The 22,122-nt window shown below is 47.0% G+C and overlaps 2 protein-coding genes across 4 annotated transcripts in view; both read left to right on the top strand.

Moving 5' to 3' along the window:
• ATP6V0A2 (ATPase H+ transporting V0 subunit a2) overlaps positions 1-17,394 on the top strand; it is a 37,878-nt gene extending 20,484 nt beyond the window's left edge. The window contains exons 8-21 of one of the 2 annotated variants that reach the window (XR_010836937.1): positions 328-421; positions 1,164-1,376; positions 3,646-3,796; positions 4,063-4,199; positions 4,521-4,708; positions 4,809-4,899; positions 5,950-6,068; positions 7,495-7,705; positions 8,205-8,324; positions 9,644-9,763; positions 11,537-11,654; positions 13,512-13,683; positions 14,334-14,564; positions 15,744-17,394. Coding sequence is in view for 1 of the 2 variants with exons in the window: in XM_059040654.2 (XP_058896637.1) it covers positions 328-421; positions 1,164-1,376; positions 3,646-3,796; positions 4,063-4,199; positions 4,521-4,708; positions 4,809-4,899; positions 5,950-6,068; positions 7,495-7,705; positions 8,205-8,324; positions 9,644-9,763; positions 11,537-11,654; positions 13,512-13,683; positions 14,334-14,433 (1,834 nt within the window). In the remaining variant the exon portion in view is untranslated. Of the gene's footprint in view, positions 1-327; positions 422-1,163; positions 1,377-3,645; positions 3,797-4,062; positions 4,200-4,520; positions 4,709-4,808; positions 4,900-5,949; positions 6,069-7,494; positions 7,706-8,204; positions 8,325-9,643; positions 9,764-11,536; positions 11,655-13,511; positions 13,684-14,333 lie in introns of both variants that reach the window. The other variant, XM_059040654.2, reaches the window with a different exon arrangement.
• Positions 17,395-18,393: 999 nt separating this feature from the next.
• The window catches only part of DNAH10 (dynein axonemal heavy chain 10), a 150,165-nt gene continuing 146,436 nt past the window's right edge, over positions 18,394-22,122 (top strand). For both annotated transcript variants that reach the window (XM_067015312.1, XM_059040733.2), the window contains exon 1: positions 18,394-18,801. In XM_067015312.1, coding sequence (XP_066871413.1) covers positions 18,588-18,801 — 214 coding nt within the window. In that variant the 5' untranslated portion in view covers positions 18,394-18,587. The remainder of the gene's footprint in view (positions 18,802-22,122) is intronic.

Genomic DNA, 22,122 nt, shown 5'->3' on the forward strand with positions numbered 1-22,122 from the left:
TGATTTCCAGCCCAAGGGTGGTGGTGAATTTCAGAACGTTGGAGTTGGGAAGGAGCTTTTGGGAATCATCGAGGGTAGGGATGGAATGTGGAGCCGAGACTGAGGTCACTGCTTCTGTGGAATCCGTAGAAAATGTGTCGAGTGTGTGTGTGCAAGGCCTTGCCGTGGCCGGCTGCCTGTGTCTGCACCTTTTTCTCCCGGAGGGCTGCTTTTATCCTGGTTTGGAAGGAAATACGCCCAGGCGGTAGACTGAATTTAGCTCTGGTTTTTGACATAGCTTCTTGCGGTTCCGACGGCCACGGCACTGTGTTGAATTCTGTCTTCTAGTTACCATTGCCACGTTTACCCCTACCCAACTACCGCCGAGGAGCGGAGAGAGATTCAGGAGGGCCTGAACACCCGGATTCAAGATCTGTATACTGTGAGTGAACCAGAAACTTGCCTCCTTATCCGAGGGTTTGTGAAACAGTTACAGATACATTTACTTTCTTCTTTAATATGGAAAATTTTGGTTGTGGACAAATCAAGGTGTTTTAGGGAGTTTGGGATGGCACCTCCCTCCTCTTCGTGGGAGTTTTATTTTAGCAGGCTGTTAGAAACCTGGATGGTTTCTAAATGATGGGGTTTTAAAGAAGAACCTGGTCGTCTTTGATCTGTCGGAGTGTAATTCTTGGTCAGAGAGGACAAGCGAGCCCCATTTACAGTGCTGGCTGTAGTTTTACCTGCACTATTGTGATCCCCGTTTCTGCTTAGGTCAGCGAGGGCTCTTGGTAACAAGGAGCGGACTCTGACCCACTTGAGTGAAAGGGGATTTCTTGGCGGGACAGGATGGGACGGGATGGGAGTTGCTGGCTCACGGGTTCGACAGGGAGCTGGGCCGAGGCTGGGAGTGGGTAAGACCCAGGCCCCCAGCTCCCTGGACCCAGCCAGGCCGCCGAGCCGCCACAGGGACCACGACTTCTAACCATTTCCTGTGCCCTGGGCCCCTTTCTGGAAGGGCAGCTCCAGGGCCTGGAGGAGAAGGACTGAACTTCCTTAGGTGTCCCCAGAGAGGCAGGTGCCTGGAATTCGCCCCCCCATCACTGAGGAGAAAGTCTCTCAGAGGGAGGCGGTCAGGTGCCCAGTGGACACTCTGCTGGAAGTCCGTGTTTGTCCTCACCCAGGTGCTTCACAAAACCGAGGATTATTTAAGGCAAGTGCTCTGTAAAGCCGCCGAGTCCGTCTACAGCCGCGTCGTGCAGGTGAAGAAGATGAAAGCCATTTACCATATGCTGAACATGTGCAGCTTCGACGTGACCAACAAGTGCCTCATTGCCGAGGTCTGGTGTCCCGAGGCCGATCTGCACGAGCTGCGCCTCGCTCTGGAGGAGGGCTCGGTGAGGCGGCCCTCCCCTCCCTGCCAGCCCTTCCCCGCGGGAAGTAAGATAGAGGAGGAGAGGACGCCGTGCTGACTCTTTTGAACTGAAATTTCGTTACGGAGAGTTGGTCCCTCGAGGCTCTGTGTGCACATGCATTTTTTAAAAATTGATGTACGGTTGATTTACAGTGTTTCAGGTGTGCAGCAAAGTGATTGGCACAGGCATTTTTAATTTGCTCTTTTGAGTAAGGAATTCAGTCACGTGGTTTAAAAGTCAAAAAAAAAAAATTTAAAAATATAAAAGACCCAATGAAGTGGCTTCCTCGTGTCCAGGGCCTCGCGTGTCCAGCTCCTCTGCTCAAAGACAACCTTGTTTTACTTCTCTTACGTCGTTGAGTTTCTTAATCATAGATAAGCAGATGGGAATATATACAGGGAGAGAATTCCCTTCCTTCACAAAAGACTGTGTGCTATTCATACTGTTCTTTTCTCATAAGAAAACTTCCCTGTTTTTTAACAGCTATTTAGTCTCCTGCTGAATGGATGTACCATGGCTTATTGAACTAGTTTCCTGGTCATTTAGGTGGTTTCTAACCTTATGATTACCAGTGCAGTGACTCACACTTGACCTTCGACGGCTCAGACGTGCACAAATCTATCTCTGGGTAAATTCCCAGCATGGAATTGCTGGATCCGTTTTGGCAAATATTGCCAATTGCTGCATTCCTCTTATTTTGAGTGAGGTTGAATACCTTTTTGTATGTTTAAGAAGAGCCTTTGAATTTTCACTTTTTTGGTGAATACTGTGTTCATATGCTTTGCCCATTTTCTACTGGGCTGTTGGTCTTTTTCTTATTAATTTCCTTGGCTCGTTGTCTGTGATACGAGAACAAATATTCTCTCCAGTTTGTCACTTGTCTTTTGGTGTTTCTTTCTGTTTGTTTGCTTTGGTCGTGCAGAAGTTTTTTCTTACATATAGTTGAACCCATCCATCTCTGCTCTTACAGCCTCTGAACTTTGAATAATAGCTTCTTTCCACTCCTGGGCTATGGGGTCAGTCTCCCGCGTTCCTGTGAGGGTTTTTTTTCTGTATCAAGACTTAGTTCTTGGAGAGATAAATTAGGAGGTTGGGACTGACATATACACACTACTTATATATAAAATAGACAGCCAACAAGGACCTACTGTATAGCACAGGGACCTCTACTTAATACTATGTAATAACCTATATGGGAAAAGAATCTGAAAAAAAGTAGATGTATGTGTATAACTGAATCACTTTGCTGTACACCTGAAACTAGCACAACATTGTAAATCAACTATACTCCAATATAAAATTAAAAAAAACAACAAAAAAATCTTAGTTCCTTACTGGAAATAGCAAGTTTACAAACTTCAAGTGGCAGTTAAGGAAACAAGTTTTCACAGATTTTGGTTAATCACCTTGTCTCATTACATAATTCTGTTACGGCACAAACGTAAAACACGCAGTGCTGAGAAAGAAGGAAATACATAAATTAGTTATTTTGGAGTATGGGACATCTGTTTTATTTATATATTTTACATATTTATTTATTTATTTTTTTTGCGGTACGCGGGCCTCACGCTGCGGCGGCCTCTCCCGTTGCGGAGCACAGGCTCCGGACGTGCAGGCTCAGCGGCCACGGCTCACGGGCCCAGCCGCTCCGCGGCACGTGGGATCCTCCCGGAGCGGGGCGCGAACCCGTGTCCCCTGCATCGGCAGGCGGACTCTCAACCACTGCGCCACCAGGGAAGCCCTATTTATATCTTTTGAAGCTCTAGGTGATTCTTCTTTATTGAGGTAACATCGGTTTTGAGGGATATGACTAATACTCTTGTTGTGTGTGTGAGTATATATAAGTAGTCCCAGGATCACCAACATACAACTGGAATTTAGTGGTTTGGCTCTTAAAAATGGTCAAGAGGAATTTAGAGACAGCTACAGTATTACCTAGTAAAACTGAAAAGTAGGCAAGAATAAACCAAAATGTCAGTACGGCAAAATTTTGTTTTTTTTCTTGTCATACCTGTCCCTGCCCGCTTCCCACCACTCAGCCTTGCTAGGTTCTTCCTTCTCCAAGACCACAACCCCCAGGAGCCTCTGTCGGCTCCTCCTGTCACTTCTGCTGTACTTGAACCTCCAGGAGGGCGGTCAGTACTTGCGCACGTGCTCAGGGCCTTTCCATGGCAGCCAACTGAGATTGGTTGAAAGAGCTCTTGGGTGGTAATTTTTTCTTTCTCTGTCTCTTTTTTTTTTCATGTGAAAGAGAGAGAGCGGTGCTACAATCCCCTCATTCATGAACACAATCCCAACAAAAGAAACACCCCCGACTCTCATCCGCACCAACAGATTCACCGAGGGGTTTCAGAACATCGTGGATGCCTACGGGGTTGGGAGCTACCGAGAAGTGAACCCAGGTTGGAAGCCTGAATTTGCCAGTCTTTGTGTTTTATACATTTTATACATCACTGCTGCTTTTTTTCCCCTGTAAGAATATAATAGATATTTGGAAAAATAGGCTCTCTATGACTGTTTTGTTTATCTTACTTAGTATAAAGTGTTAATTTTATCTCCTGAGAATTTGGGAGAAAGTCAAGGTCATTGTACAGTACGTGGTCATGTTTGAATTAACTAGAATTTTCTGCCTTTGCTGCGAATCAGAGATTGCTTGCTTTTCCCGCAGCTCTCTTTACCATCATCACTTTCCCCTTTTTATTTGCCGTGATGTTTGGAGACCTTGGACATGGCTTTGTGATGTTCTTATTTGCCCTCCTGTTGGTGTTAAATGAAGATCATCCCAGACTAAGTCAGTCACAAGAGGTAAAAACATAAACGCTCAGGCTCATTATATCTGTTTGGGCAGCGTTAGTAGTGATTCTCTCCTGTTTAACTAGAAAAAGAGACACGTACAGATGTTCAGTTTGGGGCGATAACCGTGACCCGCCTGAGACGTGGTTGGTGGGGGCGGGTGGGTCTTCTTCCCTGCGTGACGGGGGCGTCTGGGCCGTGAGCTTGCTTTTGAGCAGCCCTGGGAGGAGCGGTTAAGCAAGTGCCCAGACTAAGTCGGTCACATTGGCTCGTTTTCCCGGGGGTCCTGTTTCGCGCTCCCCCCCGCCCCCGGCCCCGCTTCGTTCCGCGCAGATCATGTGGATGTTTTTCAACGGCCGCTACATCCTGCTGCTGATGGGGCTGTTCTCAGTGTACACGGGCCTCATCTACAACGACTGCTTTTCCAAGTCGGTCAACCTCTTCGGCTCCGGGTGGAACGTGTCTGCCATGTACGGCTCCAGTCACAGCCCGGCGGAGCAGAGGAAGATGACGCTTTGGAAGTGAGTGTCCTGCTGCCAGACAGTGTCTCAGGTGGAGGGCGGTTCCTCCGAGTCTCCTTCCCCCTTCGCAGGAGGCCCTCACCCTGCCTTTTTGTTACAGTGACAGCGTCATCAGGCACAACAGGGTTCTGCAGTTGGATCCCGGTGTTCCCGGGGTGTTCCGAGGCCCTTATCCTCTTGGCATCGATCCCGTGAGTGTCCCCCGACTCCCCATTATCTCGGGTTCCTCGGTGCTGCCACCTAATTTTTTAATTAAAATTTTTCTAAACTTTTGGCCGTGCCGCGCGGCTTGTGGGATCTTAGTTCCCCGACCAGGGATCAAACCTGCGCCCTCAGCAGTGGAAGCGCGGACTCCTAACCACTGGACCTCCAGGGAATTCCCAGTGCCGCCTCGCTTTAACTGTCACAGCGGTTTCTCATACCGTTCAGCACGGTTCAGGTGGTCGTACGCGAGGGGGTAGTACCCTGGGGGGTTCTGCCGGGACGCCAGAGGCTCACTGTGTGTTCTGAGTCAGGCTGCTGTACAGAAGAAGCTGACGGTCCATTTGGGAAGCCAGGGTCAGTGCCCGAATACAAGACCACAGGGAGCTGGGGCTACAGCCTGTCCTACTTCCTGACCTGTTTTACTCTAGTGAGAAGTGGCGCTTCCGGAGCCATGTAATGTGCGCTGTTTCTTCGATTTCTTCTTTATACGAGTGAACTGTTTTTTTACCGTTTGATGTAGAAAGAAGTAGACGGAATTTTAGAGTGGAGAGGGAGCTTAGGCTAATCGTGGTGCTTATTGAGGTGGTTGTTCGAAAGGGAAAAAGTGGGGGGAGAAGGAAAGTGAAGCCGCGGCTCCAGGGTCGGGGTTGCCCCTGTCCTGCCCCCAACGCAGCTCAGCAGGCTGCTGCTTATGAGGCCCAGGCAGCCTCTCCCTAGACCCCGGGGTCTTCACGAGGAATCTCAGTCTTAGAAGAAAAGCTTAGAAACTACCTCGAAATTGGTTTGGAGCGACGTGATAACAGTAGTGAAAAAAACCCAGCGACAAAAGTCTAGCATTCCCTAATCTGAGCTCTCCAAGGTAGCTCTCTCCTAAATGTTCATTCTCATCTCTAAACATAATTGGTATAATTTAATGTGGTTAATATAATTGGAAACTTGAAAAAACCTGACAACAGTTTCCTGAAGGAACAGCACTTTTCTCCTAAGGCAGTTGAAGGAAGTTAAAGTTTTCTTTTTCGGTTTTGTTTTGTCATTAGATTTGGAACTTGGCCACAAATCGTCTCACTTTTCTGAACTCTTTCAAAATGAAAATGTCTGTGATTTTAGGAATTATTCACATGACTTTTGGAGTCATTCTGGGAATATTTAACCACTTGTAAGTACAGATTATTTTTTAACCAGTATTTATAAGCCACGTTTTTGGTATTTCTTAAACTTTGCTTCTTGATGGCAGACTACATGGATCTTAAAGGCAGCCAGCGTAGTGGTTTGTTGTATTAATATGATTCTGTTATTTATTTATTATTATTTTTATTTTTAAAAAATTTTGTCTGCATTGGGTCTTTGCTGCTGCCCGTGGGCTCTCTCTAGTTGAGGCGAGCGGGGGCTACTCTTCATTGCGGTGTGCGGGTCTCATTGCGGTGGATTCTCTCATTGCGCAACGTGGGCTCTAGTCAGTGTGGGCTTCAGTAGTTGCAGTGTGCGGGCTTAGTGGTTGTGGCTTGTGGGCCCTAGAGCACGTGGGCTTCAGTAGTTGCGGCACATGGGCTTAGTAGCTGTGACTCCGGCTCTAGAGCACAGGCTCAGTAGTTGTGGCACACGGGTTTAGTTGCTCCGTGGCATGTGACATCTTTCCGGACCAGGGCTTGAAGCCATGTGCCCTGCTTTGGGAGGCGGATTCTTAACCACTGAGCCACCAGGGAAGTCCTATGATTCTGGTTTTTTTAAAAAAAATTATTTTATTTATTTATTTTTGTCTGCATTGGGTCTTCGTTGCTGCATGCGGGCTTTCTCTAGTTGTGGCGAGCGGAGGCTACTCTTTGTTGCGGTGCGCGTGCTTCTCATTGCAGTGGCTTCTCTTGTTGCGGAGCACAGGCTCTAGGCGCGTGGGCTTCAGTAGTTGTGGTGTGTGGGCTCAGTAGTTGTGCCTTGTGGGCTCTAGAGCACAGGCTCAGTAGTTGCGGTGCATGGGCTTAGCTGCTTCATGGCATGTGGGATCCCCCCAGACAAGGCTCAAACCCGTGTCCCCTGCATTGGCAGGCGGATTCTTAACCACTGCGCCACCAGGGAAGCCCCAATTCTGTTTTGATGATAAGGTTTTTGGCAGCTTCATTGATTCAGCAAATATTTATTGAGCACATAGAAGGTGCCCGGCGCTGTTCTAGCCACCAGGGATTGAACAGTGAGGAGGATAGAAAAATGTTTTCGTCCTCATGGAGTTTACGTTCAAGTGAGGGAGACATGCAACATGTACACTCGTATTTATTTCCAGAGGTGATTTTTGTCATATCGTTTTTCCATTTTCTAAATCAGAAAACTTTTGTTTGGTTCTTAGAGCTGGTATATTAGGGGAACGAAATTATGTCTTTTTTCTCTAGCTGGATCTGACAGTGAAACACTAGTCATCTCTACTGTCCTCACATCTCTTTTCTTCGTGGTCACATCTGAATCGTAAGACAGATGATGTTATGTTGAGATAGACTTTGTCACAGAGAATTTAAGATCAATTTACTCTTTTCTTTTTCTCTTAGTCCAATGTTGTTCATGGGTTGATCGATTCCTTTTTTTTTTTTTTTCCCTAGACATTTCAGGAAGAAGTTCAACATTTATCTGGTTTCCATCCCAGAACTTCTCTTCATGCTCTGCATCTTTGGCTACCTTATATTTATGATTGTCTATAAGTGGCTGGTTTATTCAGCAGAAACCTCCAGAGTCGCTCCTAGCATCCTGATTGAATTTATTAACATGTTTTTATTCCCAGCTAGTGACACAGGTGGTCTTTACCCAGGGCAGGTAAGCAATTGTGTTTTCCACTGTGAAGAACTCAAAGGAAGTCCTCCTGATAGCCTTTTTGTTTTTGTCAGGAGAGTGATGAAAGGTGCTTTCCACAGGCCTCCCAGGCACCAGAGGGGCTTTCTGCTCCTGTGGGTGTTATCACAGGAGGGTGCCACCCTGCTCTGAGTGCTGTCTCGGGGGCCCTGGTCAGACTGTGTAATCCAAACTCGCTGCCCCTCAGTAGCCATGAAAACTGGTGGGAAGAGAGTGTATTACTGGAGGGTTCCTGAGGGCTGCCCATGCATCCATTTTCCCAGTTTCTTTGAAGTCGACCTCTGACTAAGCCAGGCCCTCAGAGAACTGGCACTTGCGCTGGCAAATGTAATCTAGCTTGCATTTACTTTATGCACCTTGTTAATCAATAAAGAGACATTTTACTTGGGTTTCCACTAGTTTAAGTGACACAGCTAGCACGTCGTCACGTGTTCACCGGCTTCTTCCCCTTCTGCACCAACAGGAGCACGTCCAGAGGCTGCTTCTGGCCATCACAGCGTTGTCTGTCCCTGTGCTCTTCTTGGGAAAACCACTCTTCTTGTGGTGGCTTCACCACGGGCGCGGTTGCTCTGGGGTCAGCAGGGTAAGCGTGGGTTTGGCTGCATGTCTGTAAGTGGTGAGCAAAGTCCGTTTTTAGTTGGGAAAGGTTTTGGAAAGAAAACGCCTTCCATGGGGTCCCAGACTCTGATTTAAAAGCCAAAGCTTCCTCTGTCGAGAACTTCCGCGTTGCCTGTTCTGCAGAAGCGTGGTGCAAAGAGCCTGCCGTGTCTGGGCACGGGAAGCTGGTCCTCTGGTAATGAACCGCAGACCCGTCAGGAGACGGAGCGGGATCCCGCAGTGCTGCTTGTCAGAATTCAAGCGTTTTTGTTCCTTAGTCTCGCCTCTTGATTTTTCAAGGTTGTTTCCTTTTTAATTTAAATAAGATAACTAAAGGCAACGTGGAAAATATAGAAAATAGTGCCCTTAAGTCCTCCTACCCAGTTATAACCAGTGTTAACCATTTGTTGAGTTTCTTTCCAGACTGTTTTCCTGTGTGTCTAGTTCCTCATGTTCGTTTTTATAAGTTGTGGTAAAATATACCCGCCACGCACTGTCCGTCTTAACCGTTTTTAGGTGCACACTCAGCGGATTACGTGCGCTCACACCGCACAGCCTTCCCCGCCACCCGCCTCCGGAGCGTTTCCGTCTTCCTGAGCTGAGACTCTTTACTCGTTAATATCAACTCCTCCCCGTTTCCCCTCGACCCAGCCCCTGGCACCCACCCTTCTACTTTCTGTCTCTGTGGATTTGACTACTTTAGGTACCGTATAAGTGGAATCATAGAATGTTTCTGCTTTTATGACGGACTTATTTCACTCAGCCTCATGTCCTCAGGATTCCTCCATGTTGTAGCTTGTGTCAGAATTTCCTTCCCTTTAAGGCTGAGTAATATTCCATTATATGCATCGACCACACTTTGCTTATCAGTTCATCCATGAATGGGCACTTGGGTTCTTTTCACCTTTCAGCTACTGTGAATAACGCTCCTAAGAACATGTGTGTAGAAATATCTGTTGGAGTCCTTGCTTTCAGTTCTTTTTGGGTAGATACCCAGAAATGGTAATTCTTTGTTTAATTTTTGGGGAACCACCAAACGTTCCACGGTGGCTGCACCATTTTACGTTCCCACCAGCAATGCACACGAGTTCCAGTTCTTCCATACCCTCATCAACACTTATTTATTTTCTTTTTTTACAATAGCCATCCTAGTGGGTATGATATGCTCATTTTCTTCTAAAGGACTTTTTTCTTTATTCCTAAAGAACTGAATCTTTAAAAGAATCGAAGAGGCGCTAACTTTGATTTTGTCACAACCTTGTGATTTTAAAGGCACTGACTCCGTATTCTTTGGGTTGTTTTTAGGGTGGTTACACACTTGTAAGGAAAGAGAGCGAGGAAGAAGTGTCTTTGCTGGGAAGCCAAGACATAGAAGAGGGAAACAACCAAATGGAAGACGGATGTAGAGAAGTGACGTGCGAAGAGGTAACCTTTTCAGTTACTGACGGTGACGTTAGGTAAGGAGCCAGGCTTGCACAGAGATGGTCGTCATTATGAGAGTGATAAGAATCATCTTAGAAAACAAAATTCAAAGCAAAACAACCGTTACTCAAAGCTTTCCACGTGCTGTTCTGGTCATACAATTGTCATCATAATATAATGATTCTGGGTTAACGTTTTGTGAGTTTCAGTCTTACAGCGGGATTTATAGTTTTAACATTACAAGTTGTGATGCTGAGTGACTTAAGGTGCCGTGAACATTGCTTTGAGAAGACTCTCATCTTCATTAGAACTTGCCCATAGTTGTAAGAAAGAGATCCTATTCACACTGGCTTCAAGGGGAATCTGCTGGCCTACGTCAGGACGGGCCAGAGTGGGCCTCAGGAGGGTGGGGCTTTGGATCTCCAATCCCAGCAAGTCTGAGTTAGTTTTTCTTTGCAAGTTTGCTTCACGTTCTGAAGCCAGTTGGCCCCTTGGTGTTGGAACCGTGGCCACAGTGGGCACTGGGCTCATCTTCTTCAGTCAGAGAAAAGCGCACTTCCCTGCTTGTTACCATGAGGAAAGACCCCAGGGAAGTGCTGTGATTGGCCTGGCTGGGGTCACTCGCCGTCCCTAGACCAGTGACTGCTGCAGTAGTCTGCATGGGCTGCCACGACCACAGACTCGGGGGCTTCGGCTACAGAAATGTACTTCCCAGCGTTCTGGAGGCTGGAAGTCCAAGGTCAAGATGTTGGCCAGGTTGGTTTCTCCTGGGCCCTCTCTCCCAAGCTTGTGGACGGCCGCTTTCTCGCTGTGTCCCCACGTGGCCTTTTCGCTGTGCGTGCCTCTCTGGTGTCTCTTCCTCTTATAAGGACACCAGTCCTATTGGGTCAGGCTCCACCCTTGTGACTTCACTTAACCTTACTTACCTCCTTAAAGGCCCCGTGTCCAAACACAGTCACACTGGGGGTGAGGGCTCCAACAGACAGATTTTGGGGAGAGCACAATTCAGCCCATAACAACTGTGCGATACAGGGTCAGATGGCAGAAGCAGCAGCTCCTCCCCGAGAAGGGGAAGCACAGTCCTGGCAGACAGAACAGAGCACGTCTGTTACTCTGGTCTGCTTTATTTTCTTGGAAACTTTTTTGACTGTTCGATGAGGACCAAACAGAATTTCTTACAGTCAACCTTTTGTAATTACTATGTAATTTAGTGTTTTAATTTGGGACAATTAATAATTAAGCTTTTAAGGTCATTAAAAAAGTAAAAAGCAGAGCTGGAAAGAATGTGGGAGCCATCTTTCCCAGTGTTCTACGGCCTTTTCACTATCAGGGACTCTTTTATAATTTCCCCTTGTCAGACTCGTATTAAGATGCTCTTATCTATTAAACACACGCGCGCGTTCAGTCTCCTGATCTTGTGGTTGGTAGATGTCTGTTTCTCATTACACGTTTTGTAGTCACTAAGAGTACCTCAGGAACCTCGTTGGGCTGCCTGAGGGCCGTGGGCCTTGTGCCATCACAGTTCTGGTCCAGCCACCCTCACCTTGCGTGCAGGACCGCGGCCTGGGCACAAGGGGGCGGGAGCTCTGCGGGTCGGGGAGCTGGTTAGTGGCGGAGTTGTGAGCAGAGCTCTGTCCCCCACACGCCGGCACATCCTCACCGGTATTCCAGAAGCCAGTCCTTTCACTGCAATCCTGAAAGTGGAGCAGACTTGTAGCTTGTGGAAGTAAGCCTGTCACGGGTGGAGTCTAACACATGTTGTGTCCTCTCTCTCAGTTTAATTTTGGAGAAATATTAATGACCCAAGTAATTCATTCCATCGAGTACTGTCTGGGATGCATCTCCAACACCGCTTCGTACCTGAGGCTCTGGGCACTCAGTTTGGCTCATGCACGTAAGTTTTGCTTAGACCTATAGCTCCCAAACTCTGTGTTGAGACACCCCGCAGCGCCCCCGTTAACTCATGGGGCACCATGGGACATTGAAAAATTTTGGTGGAAAAGGCACCATTTTTCGGATACTGTGTGAACAGGGACTGTTAAGTTGTTTGGACTTGACTACTTACTGCACTGGTCTCTTGGGTATTTCTTTTGGCCTGCGCGTGCTGTGAAAAAAATCACTGGGGCACGCGAGGGGCCTCAGGGACCGAGGAGGCTCGGGAACGCCTGGCGCGGGCATTTCGGTGCCTCTGCTCTGGCCGTTATTGTTTCTGTTGTTACTGTTACTGTGTTCAGTGCTGCCTTACCAAGTGTGAGTGTCTAGTTATGCCGAGCAAGTCCTCAAACAGTGCTGGTTAATAGTTGTGATGTGTGGATTTCAGTTGCCTGCGTTTAGTTAAGTCTCAGCGGCCCCCCAAGAGCGTGGTTGAAATTGCAGTTACTGCAGTAAAAGCTGGGTGTGTGGGTACAAAGTGCAGGCTTCGCCGCTGGCCCTTCAGCCCACAGGTCACTGTGTAAACAGCACAGCCGCGCATCACAGTCGGAGACCAGCCACACCACTGCTTCCAGAGTCTGTCGTGATCGGTGCCTGTGCACCTGCTGCTCGGTTCACGCACAGACAGCAAAGCGCATGGTGGTGTCGGCTCCTTGTGGGCCAGCGGTAAACCCACAAGGCATTTAGAAACGGATCACTGGACCGAGGGAGTTGGCCAACAGAGACGGAAAAGGGCAGCAGAGGAACAAACAGTGATACGCTGGCAGTGAGATGCAGATGGAATGTACCTGGAGGTTAGGAGAAAGCTGACACGGGAGCCGTGACACGGGTGCCGTTCGAGAGGCGAAACCTGCAGCCAGAGGAACTTGGTGATATACAGAAAGAGGATGCAGGTGTCCCAGAAGTGATGCCACAGGGACTCTAGGAGGTATTTCAGGACATTGAAGGTGCAAAGCTTACTGTGTTAGAAGCTGATCCAAACTCAGAAAAGAGTAGGACAGCATGCCAGGTATTCGGGGAGAATACCTCACTCCGCATCAAGGTGCCCAGCAAGCCCAAGTCACATGAGAAGAAGGCCGTTCAAACCACCCTTGATAAGTTCTTCTTACCAAAAACCCCCAGCAATTGAATGCTCAATGCTTCTAATGTTTTAAGAATAGATTTACTCTTTTTTTTTACATATCTCTGTACATTTATAACCAACAGTAGGAGAGTTTTTAATGCTTTGACGGGAATTTGGAAAGGTCCCAGAACAATTGTAATTTTTCCCATTGACCATTAAGGATGCTTTGGACGGTCCTTGTTCCGCCCCTGCATTACTGTGCAAAGACCGCACTTGGGAAAACTACCAGATGATAGAGGTTTTGTTGTTGTTGTTACGTTGGCCGGAGGGGGTCCATCATCTTCACATCACAGAGGAGGAGGCTGAGGCCCAGGGAGGGCTGGTGCTGGCGCACGGCCACCCCCCCGGCCAGTTAGTAGCCGAGTCAGGACCGACGCCCAGCTTCCCGCTGCCTGGCCCAGTGCTGCGTTGGGACAGAGCCAGCCGGACCCCTCTTTGGGTCAGGATCTCTCATTGGCAGGCAGGCAGGCCTCTGATTTCTCCGGAATGTCAAGTCTTCCTCCGTGTTTGAGATGATCGAGTTGCCGGTTAACTTCTACGTGGGAAGCCGGTTACGTCTGTCTTATATGGGTGTGTGTGTATTTTAGGGGTGACGATTCAAAATTGTTTCCGAAGGAAACCCAGTCTACCTAGCTAATCGAAGTGACTCCCTGAAGGTGAGCCAGCAGTGAACTCTGCCAAACGCTTGCCTTGCAGAGCTATCTGACGTGCTGTGGGCCATGCTGATGCGGGTCGGCCTCCGCGTAGACACGGCCTACGGGGTCTTGCTGCTGCTTCCGGTCACGGCTCTCTTTGCAGTTTTGACAGTCTTCATCCTTTTGATCATGGAAGGGCTTTCTGCGTTTCTTCACGCCATCCGCCTCCACTGGTGAGTTTGGAATTTAGCTTTGGAACTGTTACTTAAAAAAAATCTAACCCCCCTCCTCCCCCAGCACATACATATACGTGTAACAGTTCCAGTGATACGTATATGTATACAGATATTACTTAGGCTAGTTCTTCCCTTCCCGGGATTGGGGTCTCTATCCTGATCCCCTGAGTTAAGATTGTACTTTGTTTCTGAGCTTTTGTCGCCGACACATAATAGCGAGTTTACGCTTGCTGAATAATTTTGTGTATTTCACACTTTCGATTCACTTTGGGTCTGACAGGTTGCTTTATCTTATTGTAAACCATATTTCTTAACGTTTTACAGTGTATATCAGATTACTTGTCTGTGTATCCAGTTTCTAAGGAGAGAGAGGTTCGTAATACTCAAGTGTATGTCCATAGGGTGGGAGGTGACGTGAGGTGTCAGCGTTTTCTTCATGAGAAAGCCAGCAAAGGGCCGGTGTGTGTGTGTGTATTTTATCTAAGTAAAAGTATTTGTGCCAAGAGCATGTATGGAATGAAGCAACTTCAGAAGCACAGGAACTTTTTTTTTTTTTTTAACTTATGGGTGTTGTTTTAAGAAATGTAGCAAGTGTTATTCAGAATCTTTCATTAATACACGTTTTGTTTTTGTTTTTGTTTTTTTAGGGTAGAATTTCAGAACAAATTCTACGTTGGTGCAGGCACCAAATTTGTTCCTTTCTCACTCAGATTACTTTCTTCGAAGTTTAGTGACGACACGGCATGATCTATTGCCGTATCCAACAAGCTTTCAGATTTGAGGAGAATTATCATTGTCGTAGAATTTCCTTATGTTACATTGACAATAGGAAAAATTCCATCTTCGTTAACTGCCTTATGAGATCGCCAAATGATTCTGTAAGATATACCTCTTCCTCATATGTTAAATATTTTGTAAAGTTTCTCAATTTCAGATATATCAATTTCTTTCAGTTTTTATCATGAGCAAATAGAAGTTAATGCCAAAAGTTATGTTAAAGGTATTTTTAAAAATATAGCCTTGGGGGAGAGAAGCCAATTTTGAATGGCTAATTGAAAATGGTCTTAAATACTTGATTCCTTTTCAACTTATTTTTTAAAAAAGCTAGAGCTATTCTGTCGCCTGAAGTTGTCAGATAATATTTTCCAACAGCTGAAGTTAAGTAGTTTTTAAAAAAATTTAATGATGGTTAACCAGAAGATTCACATTTATTTTGCTTGGTTAAAAGTATGCAAACTTTTTTGATCGTATGCTACCTAGAATTACAAGTAGAATTGTTTCTACGATTTTGTCTTGTTTTAATAATTGGAGAAAATGGGATAAAATAACATGCAACAAATGGTTATCCCACTTGTATATTTTTTTAAAGACTCTTATCCTGTTATCCTTACATGAAACCAATTATGATCGTTGTATGTTTGGGATGATAAACTGTGTACTGAGCCTTAAAATCCAGTGTGACCATAGAAGATGTACTATGGATATGATTCGAACTTAGTGACCAGCTTGGCTGATGTTCCTGAACCAAAAGGGGTTTACACTGAGTGAAGGAAAGGTAAAAAGTAGTATTTTATATATTTTTATAATAAAATATAAATTAAGATATTTTACCATGAAGAGGTTGCACCTATCCTTGAGAACAGTATAATTATAATGATTCACTTTCAGACTAATTCAAAATAAATGTCTAATAAAGGCATTTAGAGTTAAACTTTGAAAAACTATTTAGATCAGTTGAAAACCAATTCTTACTAAGCCATTAATGTATAATCTTCCGATTAAATTCATCTTTTCACTTGACATTTGAGTCAGTCCTATTGAACATTTTGATCTGTCCTGTATTCTTGTGAATTGTTTGTTTTTCATATTTTACTGTAACTGATCTTAGATAATTAGTTTCAAAAAGAAACCTGCGGTATTTTCGCTTTCTTAACATTTTGAGTAACTCCCACGAAGAGGCCCGCTTGTCTCCTTCACCTTGGCTGGTGGTGGAGAGTTTGGGGTTTTCATTACAAGTTAAGATCATAGTAGCCCTGAATTTAAGCATATCTTTTCAGGTAATTTCAAGGCCTGTTTGCTGAGAGGCATGAATTGAACATCATGACATAACTGTGACTCTCACATTAAACCTTTTAAATTGTGGTAAAGATTCCACGCTGCTCCTCTTATATGAGATGCTGTCCCTCATCATATCAAACATAAAACGATGCTGATGAAACTCTTAAAAATGATGCTGCTGTCAACGTTAAGTTTCTTCAGAAAGGCGCTTGGACGCTTCTTTTGGGTGAATACGACATCTGAATAATGCCTCCCAGGTTTCAAATGTGTCTCCCACAAGTTCTTATTTTTATTATTTTACTCCAAGATGGTAACTAATTCATCCTTAGGAAACCCACCATTTTAACTGACTAGTTAACTGACTAGTAAACAAGAGACGTACAGGATCTGCTAGAATTTTTTTCTGTCCCCATTGGCAGTTGTCACGGGGGCCTCTTTTTAATTCCAGTGAATGCCTCTATCAGGGCATAGAACAGAGGGTGAAGAGTCGCTTTTCAACTGAAACCTATGTAGTACTGTAAAACGTAATGGTATAAAAGACGGATGGTCAGTCCTAATTTTTGTGAAAGAGCTCTCTAGAATTACAGTTTGATGGTGTCTTTTAGGCACCGAGGTAAATTTTCTTTCTTAATGTAAAGCTGCTGGTTCCAGTGTCATGTTACCAGAGCAGTTGCTCTATTTAGTTTGTTAAGCTGTTTGGTAGAACTATTATGTATACAGTTTTTCAGACATAACTTCATTCCCTTGATAGCAAGCATCCGGAGGAAAAATGGTCAGTTGTCTGGATGACGCTAAGTTAATCTGTTTATTTTCCTAACACGAAAAGTCACGACTGCCACATCTTCCAGTTGTAATTCAGGAGTTCATCCTAAAATAAAAATCCAAGGGATTTCTTCAGTAAAATAGAGTTTGATTTCGCCCTGCAAGGGTGAAGAAGGTCCTCGTGGTAACGTGATTGCGCTGAGTTAAGGAGTGCAAAGGGGGTTTGATGGGGGTTATGCTGAGCCTGTGGCCTGGCAGCTTGTTGGGCTAGGACTTTGAGGAGACTCGTCTCTCACTGAATGCCACTCAGTCCTCATTTCTGGGATGGCTATTTTATAACAACATTCTGATCTGAATTTTCATTCTGCAGCAGTTTAATAAGGCGTAGACCATAGGATAGGTAACTCTTATGTTTACGAATTAAAAATTCAGACACTTTAGGGCCTGATTCATTTTGGAAAACAGAAATAAAAATAACTTCAACTGTTCTGCAGTCTGCATTTAAAAACAACTTTATTAAAAATTTAAAGCCAGGTTTGCTTGCATGCCATCTGGTATATCTCCAGCAAGGTTATTAAGAAATCTTAATTCAAGGTGATGAAAATAGGACAGTTCGGAGTAGTAGTTTTCCAACAGCCAGGCCAATAATGCTGAACTTTGCTTTAGAATTTTCAGAAATACTTAGAACATTCCACCTGTTCCTTGATGGGAAAGTCCGATAAGAAGGCTAGGTTCTTAGGGTCAGCCCAGTAATCTAGGGGCCCAACGAGGGAAAACGACTGAACAAGTTAAAGATCCACAGATGTATGAAGGGACAAGTTTGCGTCCTCCTATCAGTATTGAACTTCCCTTTACTAATGAAAAATACATTTGTCTCTATTTTTGAAACGTGGGTGTTTTGCTTTATTATGCTTTGGATTGGCTACAAAGCTGAAGAGCTCGGCTTCTCCTACTTTGTAGCCAGCGTCCCTTCTTGGGGCTCCCCCTTCCCTGATCCTGCTACACCAGAAGGAGCTCGCCCCTTCATGGGAATCTTCGCTGTGTATTTGCTCTTCTTTTTTTATTTATTTAAAAAAAATTTTTTTAAAAAGGGGAGTGGTAGCTGATGAGGCAAGGGAGGAATTTTTTTTTTTGAGATGTTGGGGGTAGGAGTTTATTAATTTTATTTATTTATTTTTGCTGTGTTGGGTCTTCGTTTCTGTGCGAGGGCTTTCTCTAGTTGTGGCAAGCAGGGACCACTCTTCACGTCGCGGTGCGCGGGCCTCTCCCCGCTGCAGCCTCTCCCCGCTGCGGCCTCTCCCGCTGCGGAGCACAGGCTCGGGACGCGCAGGCTCAGCGGCCATGGCTCACGGGCCCAGTTGCTCACGGGCCCAGTTGCTCCGCGGCACGTGGGATCCTCCCAGACCAGGGCTCGAACCCGTGTCCCCTGCATTAGCAGGCAGATTCTCAACCACTGCGCCACCAGGGAAGCCCTGTATTTGCTCTTCTGACGCGCTTTGATCCATAGCGACCCGAGGGCTCAGACTATAGAGTCCTTTTGCCTGGCGTCCAACTTAGCCTCTACCACCTACGAGGTACCGTGACCTTGTTGTCACGTATCTTGCCACTGTTAACTTATCGACAAAGCGGGCAGGACAGCCCCAGACGCGGTGGCGGTTAAGAATCACAGGAGGCCTTGCGCATGCAGCACTTACAAGGCTCCTGGCGCTCCTCCAGGTCTGCAGTCGGCTGCCTTCCTACACGTCTTTCCGTCCCAGGGGCTGGCGTGCGGCCGTCCAGCTCCGCTCGGTCCTCCCAGGAGGAAGGGGGCGCCCATCCGGGGGAAGAGCCCCGGCCCCCCTCTGCGCGCAGGCTGGGGCTCCGCGCCACCCTCCCGGGTCCCGCTTCGTGCCTCTGAGAGCGCGGGACCCGGGTGCAAGGGCGCCCGGGGACCGTGGGGCCCCGTGCCCGCGGCGGCCGTTGCCGGGACGCCCGTTGCTAGGGGCGCCGTTACCACAGACGCCCGCCCGTTACCACAGAGGCCCGCCCGGCGCTCCACTCCCTGAGCCGGGTGCTGCCGGTGCTGGCGGCTCTGCTGCGCCATGGACGACCTACGGGTGCTGTGGATGCGCGACCGAGTGTACACCGCCTTCGGCATCACAGACCCCCAGCTCTTCGAGGAGTTGCTGAACCGCAACGACGGCGAGGTCGAGGACCTCATCCTGCACTTCCTCAACCAGACCAGCGACGAGGAGGGCGCCTCGACTCTCTTCTTCTACCGCAAGGTGGTGCCCGAGGAAGTGGAGGTGGAGATCGGTGAGCCCCGCGGCCGCCCTCACGCCGCGCCCCCTCCTGCTCCCTTCCCCACCTCACCACCTCGGGGACTGCAGACCCCCGCCCACCCCGCTCTTGGCCTCCCGTGCAGTCCGCAAATGCTTATTGTCGCCCACCGTGTGCAGGCACAGTCCAGGCACTGGGTGACCTGGACAAGCCCACTTGGAAAGTCAGACCTTGAATGAATAATCACAGCACACACTCATTTAGCGCTTACTCTGTGCCAGGTACAGTTCCAAACGCGTATATCAGCTCTCAATCCCATGAAGTGGGTGTGTTGTTATCCCATTACACAGATGAGCAAGCTGTGGCACAGGGAGGGTTAACTAGCTCATCCACACAGGTGACATAGTAAAGACTCAGAAGAATATGTGTCGCTGTCCAATGACGTGTCATAGACCGATAGAGGAGTGGCCCAGGGGCTGAGAGGGTCAGTTCATCCTCACTCTCTCAGATGGTGACAGGGTCTCCCAGAGGTGGAGAAGAGTGCCCCTTCCTGTCTTCCCAGGCTCCCGATGTGCTATCGTAAAGTAACACCAAAACAAGGTTTAAAAAAAATTACAGTAGATTTAAACGTTTATGTTGAACAATTTAGCATTTTAAATAAAAATAATGACAGTGCCGGATGCCCAGAACCTTCTGTGGAGGTGGCTGGTCCAGCCCAGGGACACAGAGACAGCCTGGGGGGCGGGTGGGAGGGGGAGACAGGACAGAGTGCAGGGGACACTCAGAAGGGAGATTGAGAGACACACAAGTTCTCTCCCAGTAGGAGCACCGGTAGCAGTGCAGCTGTCACGGACCGGGTTTGTGTGACGTGTCCCATCAGTGTCAGGCTCCCGTGCTCGTGTCACGTCTTCACGAGGCTTCTGGATCCCCTACAGGACCCTTTACAGGGTGGGGTGGCAGAGCCAGGCAGAACTTTTTTTTTCTTAAAAGGTCGTAGGCACATTTATTTTAAATGTACATTCTTTGCACAAAATAATACACATATTCACTGTAGGAAAATCCAGGCCTGTAAATAAACAATAACAAATTGCAAATGACACCCAGAGAGATGACCCTCGTAACCTTTGGAATCTAACTCTCTCCCCCCCTCCCTCCCCCGGCAGACCGTTGGACCCGGATGTTGCATTATAATAGGACCTTGGATTTAGACTCTCAGGATCACCAAGTGAAATTCTGGATACAAAGAGACACTAACAGGATTGACTAGTTTACATGTACCATATTTCAGTAACCCTGATTTTGTACACTTAAAAATATATGTATACCAAGACCCTGAGAAACGAATGCGACTTGGACTTCTCGTGACCTCTGAGGGCTTCTGTTAACAGTTCGTGGCTGTTTCCTGTGCCGTGTGTGCTACCACGTGTTCAGCCCAGTGTCTGCTGCCAGGATGCCCCTGTTCTACGTGAAAGGAGGTTTTGGTCTCACTTCCGGGGGTCCCCCTGCTTAATTCCCCCAAAGCGTCCTCGGAAATCCCGTCTGTTTCTGGTCTGTCTCTAACCCACCCCTCAGCCCACCCCAGCGTCCTTCCCCTCCTTTTCTCACTGTCATCACATCTTAAGAATGGCAGTGTATTCCCTGCGGAGGATGCCGTCCCCAGAAACTCAAAGCTGCTGCTCCTGGGGGCGCTAGAATGGTGTTGAGTGTTGGGGGTTGGGTTCTGGACGGAGGTGGGGAGACGGGACCTCCTCCCCAGCTCCGGGTTTCAAGTTGTCACTCACTCTCTGCTTCTTAAGCCTGCAGACTCACAGAGGCCCTTGGACAGTTTCGTTGGGTCCTTTATGGGGTCTCTGGTTTGTCCAGAGGACCTGGAGTGGGCTCAGTGCATGTCCCCTCTTTTCTCTCTTATTTCTGCCTCTCCCCTGGTCAAGACTTCTCTCTGCTCCTAGTTGAAAATTATTTGAATGGAGACAGATGCTGGCAGGGTGGTCTTGAGGAAAGAGGGGTGTCTAGACCAGCAGCAGTTAGTCCAAGATGCTGTTCTAATAGCTAAGCATATGTTGTTTCTTTTTTGTTGTTGTTGTTGTTGTTTCTTGAAATAACAAAATGGAATCATCCTGTCCATATCACTTAATAACTTGCTTACATTTTTACACAGTAATTTTTAGAAATTGCAAAATTATACGGTATTAAGTAATTAATACTTACTTCCAGTAAGTATTACTGGAAGATGTTCTCCTAAAAATTCACATAACATAGAATTTAGAAACACAGAAAATAAAAAGTGAAAAAATAATCCTTCCCTCTTCCCTCAGCCCTGCTCCCATTCCTGTAGGTAACCACTAGTGGTAGTTTGGTGTATATCCTGCCAGATCTTTGCTCAGATCAATCAATCAATCTATCATCATTTATATCTTTCCAGATAATGGTATGTATACAATGATAATACGTAGATATATAGAGAGAGTTCCTGAAATCGTAAATAAGATCACTCTTTATATAGTGTGTTGTGACTGGTCCTCCCTCAAAGATACCTTGCAGAATTTTTCATGTCAGTACCTATAGATCTATGTAACTTTATAGATGTACCATACTTTACTTATCCATTCCCTAACGAATGGACATTTATCTTTCCACAGTATTTTATTTTACACACGATGTCACAATGTGCGTCTACCTTTGTACTCTTTTGGTATTTCGTGGGAGAGATTTCTAAAAGTGGAACTGTGGCTTTGGCGGGTGTGTGCATTTACACTTTGGATGGGTCCTGCGAAACTGCTCTCTAGAATGGCCCTCCCAGTCCACACCTGGCAGCGGTGATGAGGTGTCCGTTTGCCAACATCCTTGCCGACATTGGGTATTATCGTTAAAATGTTTGCCAGCCCCGTAGATGAAAGGTAGATGCACTTCCTCGCTCTCATGTACATTTGTATCATGATTAGTGGAGTGGAGCCTCTCTTTTCCTGCATGCTGCTCGTTTATGTTTCTTTGGGGTGCTTGTAACCACGTGATCATCTTGTGTCCTTCATCTCCTGGAGAATTTGCACAAATCTTTCTTGCGTGTCCCTTAAGGCTGTTTCCAGTGACTGGGATGTTTCTGTGGGACTGTGTGTTGGTTCGCAAACCACCCCCATACACGGAGGGCAAGGAGAGACCAGAGAGAGAGGCAGCCACTCCGGATCAGTAGGTGGCGGTCTTGGGCGTGGCTGGCCGAGCCCGCCCGCCGGCATCTAAGAGTTTATAGAGAGGCCCTCCCGGGGCTCAGGCGCCCACACTGTCTGGCGGTCTCAGCCACGCCTGATCTCTCCAGGTGCATTCTTGAAACGGCTCCCACGGTGGGCAGGGTGGACATCCCAG

This window comes from Kogia breviceps, chromosome 15, assembly GCF_026419965.1.
Source record: "Kogia breviceps isolate mKogBre1 chromosome 15, mKogBre1 haplotype 1, whole genome shotgun sequence".
NCBI classification, from domain to species: Eukaryota; Metazoa; Chordata; class Mammalia; order Artiodactyla; family Physeteridae; genus Kogia; species Kogia breviceps.